At 46.1% G+C, this 12,875-nt stretch overlaps 1 protein-coding gene across 7 annotated transcripts in view; it reads left to right on the top strand.

Annotated features, from left to right (window-relative positions):
* Positions 1–5,211, top strand: part of EXTL3 (exostosin like glycosyltransferase 3) — a 131,953-nt gene extending 126,742 nt beyond the window's left edge. For all 7 annotated transcript variants that reach the window (XM_087866604.1, XM_045773959.2, XM_045773958.2 and 4 more), the window contains one exon: positions 2,067–5,211. In XM_087866604.1, coding sequence (XP_087722730.1) covers positions 2,067–2,276 — 210 coding nt within the window. In that variant the 3' untranslated portion in view covers positions 2,277–5,211. The remainder of the gene's footprint in view (positions 1–2,066) is intronic.
* Positions 5,212–12,875: the final 7,664 nt, after the last annotated feature.

Here is a 12,875-nt window from a genome sequence, read left to right as displayed (position 1 = left end):
CTTTTTGACCTTTATCTAAATGGAATCATACAGTATTGGCTCTCCATGTCTCTCAGTCTTGCTTTCCTGTTTTTCCAAAGCTTTCGGTCAGTATTTTCTATTCCGGCTAATAATTTTAGTATACTTTTCCTCACGAATTTTCTCTTCACACTCATCTATTGTCTGATTTTATTCAGTATGCTTTTCATTCCTGTTCTGTTTTGTTCTTTTTCATACCCACTAGGACTTTTTTGAGGGTCCCTTCTTTCTTTATCAAACTTCAAGTAGTCTTTCAAAACTTCAGGGCATATATACACTTATTGTTCTAGTCACTGTCTGAGAATCTGATGATGATGCGGGACTTGGGGGTCTGATTCTGTTGTTTGTGTCTGCAGATTCTCCCTCATGTGGTTTACTCCCTTTTGTGTGACTTCTGGTTGTGAAATCCTATTCTTTGGGAATTTACTTATGGCCGGCCAGCCTGCCTCCCTCCCTCCCTCCCTTCCTCCCTCCCTCCCTGCCTTCCTGCCTTATGTTGTTTTGTTAGTCACCATACAGTACATCCCCGGTTTCCGATGTAAGGCTCGATGATTCATTAGTTGTGTATAACACCCCGTGCACCGTGCAATACGTGCCCTCCTTACTACCCATCACCGGCCTATCCCAGTCCCCCACCCCCCTGCCCTCTGAAGCCCTCATGTTTCCCAGAGTCCACGGTCTCTCATGCTTCATTCCCCCTACTTATGGCATTTCTAGGAGGCTTCAATTTACACCTGAGAGGATTTGCACTTACTGCTTCCACGTACCCTGGGTCAGTACCTCCTTGAGATCTGTTTAAGCTAAATTAGCATCTTGGGGCTTTTCCAGCCACACGGGTAACAAACCCTAGCTCAGGTGGGTGAGGGCCAGTGTGTGGTTATACATTCTCACAGGTGATGTTGCCTCTTCCACTTAGAGCTGAGACTGGGAAGAAGACAGCTTTCTGTGGAGCTGCCTCCAACCGTGCAGCCTTCCATTGGGTCCTGGTGTTTTAAAAAGTCTTCAATAAAGAGGTTGTGGCTTTGCCTCCTCAGCCTGTTAAAAACCAGAGTTCCATGGGGCGCCTGGGTGGCTCAGCCATTAAGCGTCTGCCTTCGGCTCAGGTCATGATCCCAGGGTCCTGGGATGGAGCCCCGCATCGGGCTCCTCTGCTGGGAGCCTGCTTCTCCCTCTCCCACTCCCCCTGCTTGTGTTCCCTCTCTCGCTGTCTCCGTCAAATAAATAAATCAAGTCTTAAAACACACACACACACACACACACACACACACACACACACACACACACACAACACCAAAGGTCCTGGCTATCTCATTGGATTCAGGCTTTTTCATTATTTTGGCCTCTGAGGATTTAATTTCTTTCCTTACATTTCCTTTCCTATCTTTCATTACAAGTTTTCTTTCATTGCTCTCTCTAAGCAATTAGTCTATATAGTTCTTCCTGCATTTGCAGGTACTCTCCGCTGAGGGAGTTTTCTGTTATTTGGTCTGCCCCATTGCTGATAGTGAAGCTGTGATATTATTCTTTGTATTCTTCCAATTGCTTGAAATTTCATCATCGTCGTAACTACAACTGTAATTTAACCACTTTCCCATGTCTTCAGATATAATTTTCCTAAATGTCTTTTCTAGTGGATGTGTAGTATTTCATAATTATTTAACTGGTCCCCTTTCGATGGGTACTTTTCCAGTATTTTGCTATTAAAAACATTGATGAAATGAACACCTTCATACCTGCATCTTGCTGTGTGACCCAGATAAATACTAGATAGAGGTTGAGTTACTGAGACAAGTAATAGTAAGCCTTGTAAGGCTTTTGATGTCTACAGTTTAGGTCATTTGGAAAGAGCGCCCTTTCCAACGATACAGCTACATACGTGGCAAGAAGAGAGCAGAGGCTCTGGCCCCTGACTCTCTCTGGGTGAACGTGGCCGCCTGGGGTCAGTGCCTTCCCTGGGAGAATGGAAGCGTCAGATTGGTTAGGCAGCAGGACTGCTGTCCATCCTGGTGCCTGCGATTCTCACTGTCCTCTTTCTTCCCTATTCCCAGGTGACCTCACGGTGGACCTTCCGATGCCCAGGATGCCCTCAGGCCCTGTCACACGATGATTCCCACTTTCATGAGCGGCACAAATGTATCAACTTTTTTGTCAAGGTGTATGGCTATATGCCCCTACTGTACACTCAATTCAGGGTGGACTCTGTACTCTTCAAGACCCGCCTGCCCCACGACAAGACCAAGTGCTTCAAGTTCATCTAGGGGCATTGCAAGTTTTGGGGAGAGGATGAGCAGAGTCGGGGAGATGGCTCCTAAGGTTCCTAAACGTTGAAGGACCTCAGGGACATCCGCTGGGTGGGTGGCCCAAACCCTCTACTGGGAGAGGCGGTGGGAAGGGTAGAAAGGCAATAGCCTTCTTTCTCTTAAAGTCGGCCACACTGGGCCTGGAACCCTGGTCAGAGGACACGGGGGTTCCCTACACAGGGCACTGACTGATAGCTTACACTGAGGACCATGGGGACTCCGGGGAGTCACTCACGCAGTTCATAAGCCCAGGACAGCTGGTTTGTGGTTTTTAAATTCAGTAACAACTATTATTATTATTTAAAAGGAGAAAGTTTCAAATTTGCCATTCGAGGCTTATTTATATATACGTGTGTATATATATGTATATATATATGCACACACACTCTCACATATGCATATACATATATATATAGATAGATTCGGGGGGAGTTTGAGATTTCTGCCTGTTTCACAAAGTGAGGGACCCACTAAGTTTCCTGATGTTCTGTACGTTGGTGGAGATGGATCCTGGCCTTACAGTATCTGGCTCATCCTTAAAGATCATCTCCGTATTCCCCAGGGCATCTGTGTGCAGAGACAAAAAAGGGCCAGGCTTGGCCCTCCTATGGGGCCCTGGACGAGATAAGCCCTCTTGGTTTGTTCCTTCCTCCATCTGTTGCCAGCGGTGATCTGGAACTCGCATCCTCCTGTCGTTTGAGTCCGTGGGGAAGACCTGCACCTTTGGGAACAGCGGGGCTTCCCTGTGCTGGATTCGGTGTTTTTGAGGATTCATCGCTAGGTCAAGCTGCCCCAGAACTTGTCCTTGCGCTCCCATTCTCTCCCGTTTGAAAGAGAAGAATGAGGAGGGAGCGAGACCTGAAGACAGTGCTCCCAGATGGCTCTTTTTGTTCGGCCCTCCTTTTAAAACACACATTGTGCTTTGGCTTCAGGCTTTCCTGAAAGTTCTCTCTTGTGTAAGAGAACAGAGAACTGGCAGGCCGCCCCTCCAGCTGTGATCTGAAGTGGTCTGCAGGTTGGCCTACTCTCTCTGGTGTAGAACGAGCGAGCATCCTTTGCGGACCCCCACCCGGCTGGCCGGGAAGTCTTACAGCAAGGCGCCTGCCTTGGGATAAATACCTTGGTGAAATTCACCTTCCCTCCACCTTTGTCTGGACCTATGTCCTATGTTACCTGTAGTTTTTAGATCCCTCACACCAGGTTGTTCCAGGACCTCTTGAGATTCGGTATGTGCCAGAACGATAAGAAGATACAATTTTTTATGTTAGGCTCCAGTCCAGCCTGAGGTTTCACAGGCATTCACACCCGTGTCCACTTTCTCCTCTGGGTTTACATTTCTCTTCCCTGGCTGAAATGGAAATAAGCTAATTTTCTTTTTCTTTATTTTTGGTGGTGGTGGTGGCAGTAGGGGAACTGAGGAGGGTGTTGGTGGCATCTGGCAGGGATTTAGCCCATGACCTCTACCATTTTCCTGGGCCCCACTTTCTCGCAGTGAAATTGAATACAGGTGGTTTCCCACAGCTGGACAAAAGCTCAGGTCTGTCTGGTCATGTACATGCCTTAAGCCAGTTCTGTCTTCCCCAGACCTTGACACCCTGTGCTTCTCTTTCTTGGGGGCACACCCTCCTCTGACCTGTCTCAGTGGGTCTCTTCAAGTATCATTTTGAAGTCAGATTCTGCCCTGTAGATCCCACCCAGGTAGAGGGCTAGCTGGGCCTAAAGGACCTCTCCTTATTGGCAGACAAGACCAGGGCTGCTCCTAGGACTTGTGTCCCACAGGCATCTAGTCGCTCTCCTACAGAGCCAGCTACCCAGGATTCCAGTCTGCTGCTCAGTAGCCCAGCCAAGGGGTCCAGACTCCCTGCATCCTAACCTTCTAACTACCCTTTCCTTGACTCCTAACTTTATTCTTTTTAGTGGTAGCCTTCTTCCCTCCGGGGAGCCAAAGAGTGTGGTGTTTTGAGCTATATATGTGGCTGCTATTTTTATCTTGTTTATTTTAATGTGAGGAACTCATAAACTGGCTTTCAGTGGGACCGGGTGAGAAGAGAGCAGTCTTTGTTAGGACCCCCTGTAGTAGAGTCAGGCTGGTGGGTCCCCGAATGCTGTTGGTAGATCCAGGAGTAGCCGAGTGGTCTCAGATTCTGGATAACATCAAAGTCTACCGCAGGAAGGGTTATGATGTCAGAGCCTCAAGGCGAGCACTGTTTGGACCTAAGAGGACACTAACCTGAAGGACTCCAAACAGCAGGCTCTGCAAGAGGCCGGGCCGTCAGAACTTTTACGCTGCTTGGTTAGGTGCTCCTGGAGAGTGGCTGCTGCTTTTTGCGAGGTGGTCAGGGGGAGGCCCAGCTCCATGCTTCGGACACCCTTGGTGCTGCTCTGCCCCGCTGGGAAGCACAGATGTCATCCACGCCATGTGACCGTGACTCACTTGGAACATGAAGACAGCCCTGCAGACTGACGTGGGTTTCCCCGGCCATCCACAGGCTACAGCTCGTCGGCTGTCTGTGCTCCCAGGGCCCAGGACATCCTCTAGCCGGTTCGCTCTTCACCCTGAGGGGCGTTCACCCACGTGAGAGCCTCCCCAAGGTGCTCATCAGGTCGTTCTGAGCTTTCGCGCCCCCGGCAGTGGTTTTCCGCGTGGTGTGGACTGCTCCTCAAGCCGAGGCCTGCGCGCAGTGGGCGGGGTCCTGTCTGGGCGGGTGGGGTCGTCTCTTCAGTCGCTGCCAGTGTGTGTGCTCAGGGAGCTCCTGGTGTGAAATACTTTGCAGGAGGAAGCTCTTTGATGTCCATGCCATGTCCATCCACCTACCCCCTTTTCCAGTCATGAGCACAATAGTCTTATGTTGGATTTTTGTAAAAAAATAAAATAAATGGAGACTTTAACCAAGCAGTGTGGAGGTCCTTTGTGATTTTCCTCTGCAGGGACAGAAGAGTGACCCGAGGAAAGGTGCCTGACTGCGCGGAGCCGCCAGTGTGCAGCCAGCTGGGCCCCCTCCCCGCATAAGGCTGTGGGCTGCACGATTCCGGCTTGGAGCAGCCTGTGTTCTTAAACCTGCGTGATGCTGTGCGCGGACGTGGGCAGCCTTGCCTGGGCCCATTTCTGGAATCAGTCATTTGATGACCACAGAGAGGTGTCCTTTACCTGATGTGAATGGGATGTAGGATGGCCGGGGCCACATTCTCCCTCCTTCCTTTTTTCATGGTAATTTAAAAAATGTGTGTGTGCCATGGTGCTGGGGAGCTAGTGTGTTTAGATCTCAAAGAGAGATGGAAGTTAACATCATCCATGAGAGCGTCTGCTGTCTGGTCCCCAGTAGAAACGACCGCTTACTGGGGTGACGTACTGCGAATCTCAGTGGCTCTTCCTGCACTCCACGTGTTAACGCCAGCGCGCTGGGGGAGACTCCGCGGACGCACTGGCCGCAGGAAGCCTTCCCTGCTCAGAAGCCAGGGCTTGCCGTCGCCCCGTCTCCTGCGGCAGCGGCTCGCCCAGCCCGGCGGCCCGCACGCATGCTGAGCCGCTGGAGCACAGAGCAGAGTCCGTGCGGAACGGTTTTTTGATCAATGAATGACTCGACAAAATATACAAAGAGGGTCTCACGGGAATCCTAGCAGGCACCAAGCTGAATAGTAACCAGGGCCGTAATGCCTTTGGGATAGAGCTAATGCGGTATTATCAGAGAGTTAAGGAGGCCTGGCACACAACGGCTGAAAAGTATTTTTATTTTTTAAACCTTCATTGACAAAGGAAGACAAGAGAGCATGCCAAGGAGAATTAAAGACACAGAATGGATCCCAGAAGACATCATTAAAGTAGGGAGGGAAGCCTGACCGTAGGGCCGGGTCTGGTTTGTTATTAAATTTCCCGTTTCTTGATTTGTTTTGGTTTATTTCTCAAGTTTTTAGTTAAATTCCAGTCAGTAAACTCTAGACTTACTTTAACTCAGCAAATGGTTTTATCTTTCTCCATTTGTCTTCGTATTTGTGAAAGTATAAGTCCTGGTCATACTGCAGGGCTGTCATGTCAGGGTTTAAACTATTTAGATTCTACTTATTTAAACTATTGGTCCCAATATTTCATTATGAAAAATTAGCTATATTATTTATAGTATAAACCTGTTTACTTAATAACCACTTTGCTATACTTGCTTTTTAGCTCTCTGTGTAGCCGTCCGCCATCCATCTGTCCATCCTTCTCTTCATCCTTTTACCCATCCTAGTTTTGGTGCATTTCTAAGTGAATTTGTGACATTAATATACTTCCTTTCAAGTGCATAAGCACACACATCATTAACTGGAGGTCAGTATTGGTTTCTATGTGTTTAATGTAAAATTTAAATGTTACATTTACACCCTGAAGTGCACAGATCTTAAGTGTACATTCTCTTGAGTTTTGACAGATCTATCTACCTGTGTAATCCTACCCCCATCAAGATATAGAACATTACTGGGGCGCCTGGGTGGCTCAGTCGGTGAAGCATCTGCCTTCAGCTCAGGTCACGATCCCAGGGTCCTGGGATCGAGTCCCCAGTTTGGCTCCCTGCTCAACAGAGTCTGCTTCTCTCTCTGCCCCTCCCCTCCACTCATGCTCTCTCTCTGGCTCTCTCTCAAATAAATAAAATCTTAAAAAAAAAAAAAAAAGATAAAGAACATTACTGTCAAACCCAGAAAGTTCCCTATGTTCCTTCCTGGTCAATCTCTGCCTCCACCCCCTAGAGAAAACCAATGGTTTGATTTTGTTTCTTTCGCATTGGATTTGTTTTCCCTTTTCTAGAATTTCTTATAAATGGTGTCATACAATTCTTATTCTTTTGTGCCAGGCTTCTAGAAGCTCAGCATATTTTTGAGATCCACCCAATTCGTGTTTATTAGTAATTTGCTCTTTTGTTGCCGAGTAGAACTCCCTCCTACAGCAGCATCTGTCCATTCTGTTGCTAGGCACTTGGACTGTTCCCATGTTGGGCTATCAGGAATAAAACTGCCACGAATATTCACGTGCAAGTCCTTTTTGTGGATTTATGATTTTTCCCTCAGGTGAATACCCAGGAGTGAATCGTATGACAGCTAAGGTAGGTATATACACATTTAGTTTTATAAAAACTGCTGGACCTTTTCCAAAGTGATTGGACCCATTTTATACAACAACTGAAAATGTTGAGAGTTCCAATTACTCACATCCTCACCCATCTATGCTGTTGTCAGTCTCTAGCCACTCTGGTGGGTGAGTAATGGTATCTTGTAGTTTCCATGTGCGTTTCCCTGAAGACGAATGACATGCTTACACCGTTTCTATGTATTTCCTTTGTGAAGTATCTGGACAAATCTTTTTGCCTATTAACAAAAAATTGGTCTGTCTTTTCTTTTGCATTTAAGAAATACATTTTTAAGACTATTTTTTTTGAGCAGTTTTAGGTTTACAGAAAAATTGAGTGGAAAAGTAATTTCTGCTCTCTCACCTTTAGTATTTATCTTGCATTAGTGGGGCACATTTGTTACAATTGATAAGCCAGTGTTGACATATTAACTAAAGTCCTAGCTTATGTTAGGGTTCAGTCTTTGTGCAGTGTATTCCGTGGGTTTTGACAAAAGTATGATGACGTGTAGCCACTAGTATAATATTCTATGGAAGTTTCACTGTCCTCAGAATCCTCTGTGCTCCACCTGCTCTTTCCTTCCGACCCCTGGCAGCCGCTGATTTTTTTACCGTCTCCATAGTTTTGCATTTTCCAGAATGTAATGACTGAAACTGTGTAGTATGTAGCCTTCACATATGGGCCTCTTTCATTCAGCAATGTGAATGTCGGTTTCCTCCATCTTTCTAGTGGCTTGATAGCCCATTTCTTTTCATTGCTGAATAATATTCCATCGTATGGGTGTATTGTCTTTTTATTGTTCATACTAGCCCTTTGTCAGACATATGTTACACATATTTCCCCCAATTTGTGGCTTGCCTATTCATTTTCTTGATATCTTCTGAAGCTTGTAATTTTGATATGGTCTCATTTATAACATTTTCTCTTAGTTATTGCATTCTGTGACTCAAGAAAGCCATGCCACGAGTTCTAAAGATATTCTCCTACGTTTTCCACTAAAAGCTTTATGGTGTTAGCTTTTACACTTTGGTCTAGGATCTTTTTTTTTTAATGTTTCCTGAACTTTTTTATTCATGGGACTCTTTTTTCTCAGGGAACATCTGGTGGCACTGGCATGTTCCCCAGATCCCACTTCTCTCCCAGATGGTAAACTCCTAGAAGGCAAGGGAACTGTGGTTGGATTTCTTCATGATCTCACAGTACTGGGTTTGTTGACTGATTTCAAGGTAATCTTATGGCAAAGGCAGGACATTTGAGTGTTAGTTCTTCTATGTCAGTGTTTTATAAAAGATAGGTTTTGTGGCTATTTATAAACACTGAGAAACCAGAGGATTTTTTTTTTTTAAGAACAGGCTAAAACAAAGAGATTCTATGTAAGATCTTGTGCATTAATTTGACATCTGTACCAGGACTGAGTGGAAAGTGCCTTCTTCAACAGATCATTTTTGGAGGACTAGAAAGTCACCATCATTTAGCAGATTTTATATGCTGGGTCTAAACATTTGTCCAAGAAACAAAACTCCCATTGGAATATTAGCCAAATTTTCAAGTGTTATTCTACTTTATTCATTGATTAAAAAAATAATTAAAATGGGGCACTTGGGTGGCGCTGTCAGTTGAGCATCCGACTCTTGGTTTCAGCTCAGGTCGTGATCTCAGAGTCATGACATCGAGCCCCACGTTGGGCTCCACGCCTCAGTGTGGAGTCTGCTTAGACTTTCTCTCCCTCTCCCTCTGCCCCTCCCCCACTCCTAAAAAATCTTCAAAAGAATCCGAGGTTGGCACTCAGGATAGAATTGTCTTTCTTACATAATCAAGAAAAAAATGCACCTCTCTTTTGGTGAGGAGGTTGTCTCTCTTGGGGTAGTTAGCCAGCGGGGCCACTGCAGGAATGGGTAATGGGGCAGACTTAGATAGTACTGTACATCTCACTGGCTTCTTACACTCAATAATAAGAAGAGGGGCGCCTGGGTGGCTCTGTCGGTTGAGCGTCTGAATCTTGATCTCAGCTCAGTTCTTGATCTTAAGGTCATGAGTTCAAGCCCTGCACTGGGCTCCACGCTGGCCATGGAGCCTACTTAAAAAGAAGGAGGAGAAGAAGAAATGTTATCCCTTCCCATCTTTGTAAAATCAATGAAGTAAGAGCACAGGTGAGTCTGAAAGATCATAGACAGCCTTACTCCAATTTCGTTTTAACAATATGCTTGCATTAAAGGCTTAAAAATGAGCATCTCGCCTTGAAAAATCTCGTTTCCTATTTAAATAACCAAAGGGACAACTCTTTGACGTAAAATAATTTTGCCAGTTAAGGACCAGTGAGGCAACAAAAAACACACTAGTTATTTTAACAGAGAGTATAAATAGAGATTTAGAAAAAAACCATTTTGTCCCATACGAAAACATGTGGAAAGAAGTTCTACAATCTGAACAAAGTTCAGTGCAAAGACATGGTTTATACTTAGAACAAAAGAGTAGCAATTTGTCTAGTTTTAACCCGGGACAAAGTGAGGGATTAAGGTTTTTCACTGTCAGCACTGTTGACATTTGGACTGGATGACTCGTTACTGTGGAGAGTGGGGGAGGGAGCCGGCGTACTGGAGGACGGTTAGCAGTATCGGTGGCCTCTAGCCACTAGATGCCCCAGGTGCCCCTTCCAGCCCATTCCACTTGTCTCCAGACGCTGTGAAATGTCCCATCCGGAGCAGTGTTACCCCCAGTTGAGAACCACTGATTTAGGTCATGTTACCTTTAAATCTACAATAAAAGGAAAGGAACCAAGTTCACAACTAGCTTTATGGGTCACTACGCATAAATATATATTCTAGCACAAGCAACTCTCCCCACACAAAACACGAGCAACCACAAATCCTATTTCAGATCAAATTACACAGCACCTACAATGGTACTGACCTGTGCACTTAGTCTGATAGCCGCTAGCCTGGTGTCAGGATTGAGCACTTGAAACACGGCCGTATGAACTGAGGTGTGCTGTATAAGTGTAAAATTCACTCTGGATTTCAAAGATGAAGTCCCCAAAACATAATATTCTTTTGTATTGATTACATGCTAAAATAACATAATTTTGAATATAATGAGTTGCTTAAAATATATCAGTAAAATTATTTTTACTTCTTTCTTTTTGCTTTTTTATATTTTTATAATTATAAAATTATACATGTGGCTTGCACTGTATCCCTACTGGACAGTGCTGGGTCTAGAATCACAGGTACCACTAACCTTACTACAACTTCTGAGAACGTCTGTACATCAGGTTTAACAGGCATATCTTGTTGGAAGACAAGTTGCCACCAAAGCCAATCTAGGCTTACATGAAGTTTATGCCTGTTACAATGTGTTCAAGGTATGAGATGTTGTTTTAAAGATTTCATTCATTTATTTGACAGAGCACAAGCAGGCAGAGTGGCAGGCAGAGGGAGAAGGAGAAGGTAGTCACGAGAGGCAGGCACAGCCACACCTCACAACCCTCACCCCGGGAACGCCCTCTCGAATGCGCCATGACCACACGGCCGCGTGTCCCTCTGAACACCAACTGTCCCCATGTCCCGATCTGGACAAAGTACATGTACAGACATTGTCAAAGGTTTCCCTTATCTCACACGCTCACATTTTCATTTGTGAATATTTTTGTATCTCCATCCTACCAGATTCTTTCTCATAGATGCATGAACTTGAACGACATTAATTTCATTAAAGCACCACTTATAGAAATCAGATCACAGTGAAAATAGAAAACACAACTACTCCACAAGTTTAAGGGGCATAGATTCCCACAGGAAGGGGCCATGACCTCCAGCACAAGAGACACAGCACAAGATTATGAGGTTAGGAGCCTGATGGACAGGACACATTTATTCTCCTGCCACATGCTGGCCTGTGGCCTTAGAGGAGTCATTCAACTTTCAAGCCTAAATTGCTGTATTCATTCAGTGGTCGAATGTGTGGGGCTGCTGTAAAGATTTGGAGGTAATGTATGTGAAGCCCCTAAAACAGTGACATTTGCCAGAGTCGGTAAATGGCTGCTAGTATGATATTAGTGTTATTTCTGCATCTAATGGGTCATCTTACCAATGAGAGGTTGGGTCCTTAGGGATGAGTGGAGTATAGAGGGCCCATACTCTGGCCCCAATTTCTAAGCCCCAATTTCAAATGCATTCCATCATTCCCACAGGGACACTCAAGTCTGTCAACCCACTTGATCCTAAAGCAGCTCAGAAAATATAATTACACATACATATGGCCCGTAGGCCATGAAAAAAATGACTCATTTCAGCAGACCTAGCCTATCACCTCAGACCTGCAAAAATCCCCTCTATGGAGAGGGCCCATCAGAGGACCAGGGAGCTTGAGAGGCCAACCTCAGTTTAAGTTTGCCGATCAATCCTGCGTTAGGTTTACTACCTGCCCCTCCGCTGACGTGCAGCAAGGAGACGGTCACAGGAGGCTGGGAGCGGCAGGAGGGCCTGAAGCGCCCTTTCCTGTTTTGGTGTCCAGTGTTCCAGGCTTCTGAACACCAGCCCCCTCTTTTTTTTTTTTTTTTTTAAGATTTTATTTATTTATTCAACAGAGAGAGAGCCATCGAGAGAGGGAACACAAGCAGGGGGAGTGGGAGAGGAAGAAGCAGGCTCCCAGCGGAGGACCCTGATGTGGGGCTCGATCCCAGAACGCCGGGATCACACCCTGAGCCGAAGGCAGACGCTTAACTGCTGTGCCACCCAGGCGCCCCCCAGCCCCCTCTTCTGTTGTCACCCAACATGGCCCACGAATGTAGGTTACCCTTCTGGTGGTGCTCACTTCCACTTACATCTTAAAAACCAAGAGTAGGCGTTGTGCCCAGGGCCGGAAAGCCTGGCGGAATGAGGCACTGGCTCTTACCTTCAAGGAGCTGACGCTCGGGGTCAGGAAGGCAACATCTAGACAAAGCCCTCACCACACAAGGAGTAAGTGTCAGCGGCACCTCTGAGGGTTCATTTGAGGGCACCATGGATGCAGGCTCAGTTTTAAGGAATGTTCTAAGGCGGGATTAAGACTGAATGGGATTCAGATGTTTGGAGAAGAGAGGGCACTGGATCCGGGGAATGTTTCTTTGTTCACTTAAACCTTTACGAGGCTTTCCCTCCATAAAAACTTCAGGGGCTACACACAGACACATTCCTTCACCACCCTGCAAGAATGATTAACCCCGTCCTTTTATTCTTTCTCCTGAAGTTAAGGGAGACCAGGGGTGGGATGCCCGCTGAAATGTGTCTCGCAGAGCCGGTTACCATGTAATGAACCAGGACCCGCTGGCTGGCGCCAGGATGCAGAGAACAGCATGTGGGGATAACTTTTAAGATCCACTCTTTTATACTTGCGAGTATATTTTGCGGTACTGTTAGTCACCATGCTGTGCATTAGAGCCCCAGAGCTTACTCGTCTTACAGCTGAAGTCTATACCCTT

The sequence above is a fragment of the Ursus americanus genome, chromosome 13 (assembly GCF_024610735.1).
Source record: "Ursus americanus isolate L20-20 chromosome 13, mUrsAme1.1.p, whole genome shotgun sequence".
NCBI lineage: Eukaryota > Metazoa > Chordata > Mammalia > Carnivora > Ursidae > Ursus > Ursus americanus.
This window is presented reverse-complemented; position numbering and strand designations above follow the sequence as displayed.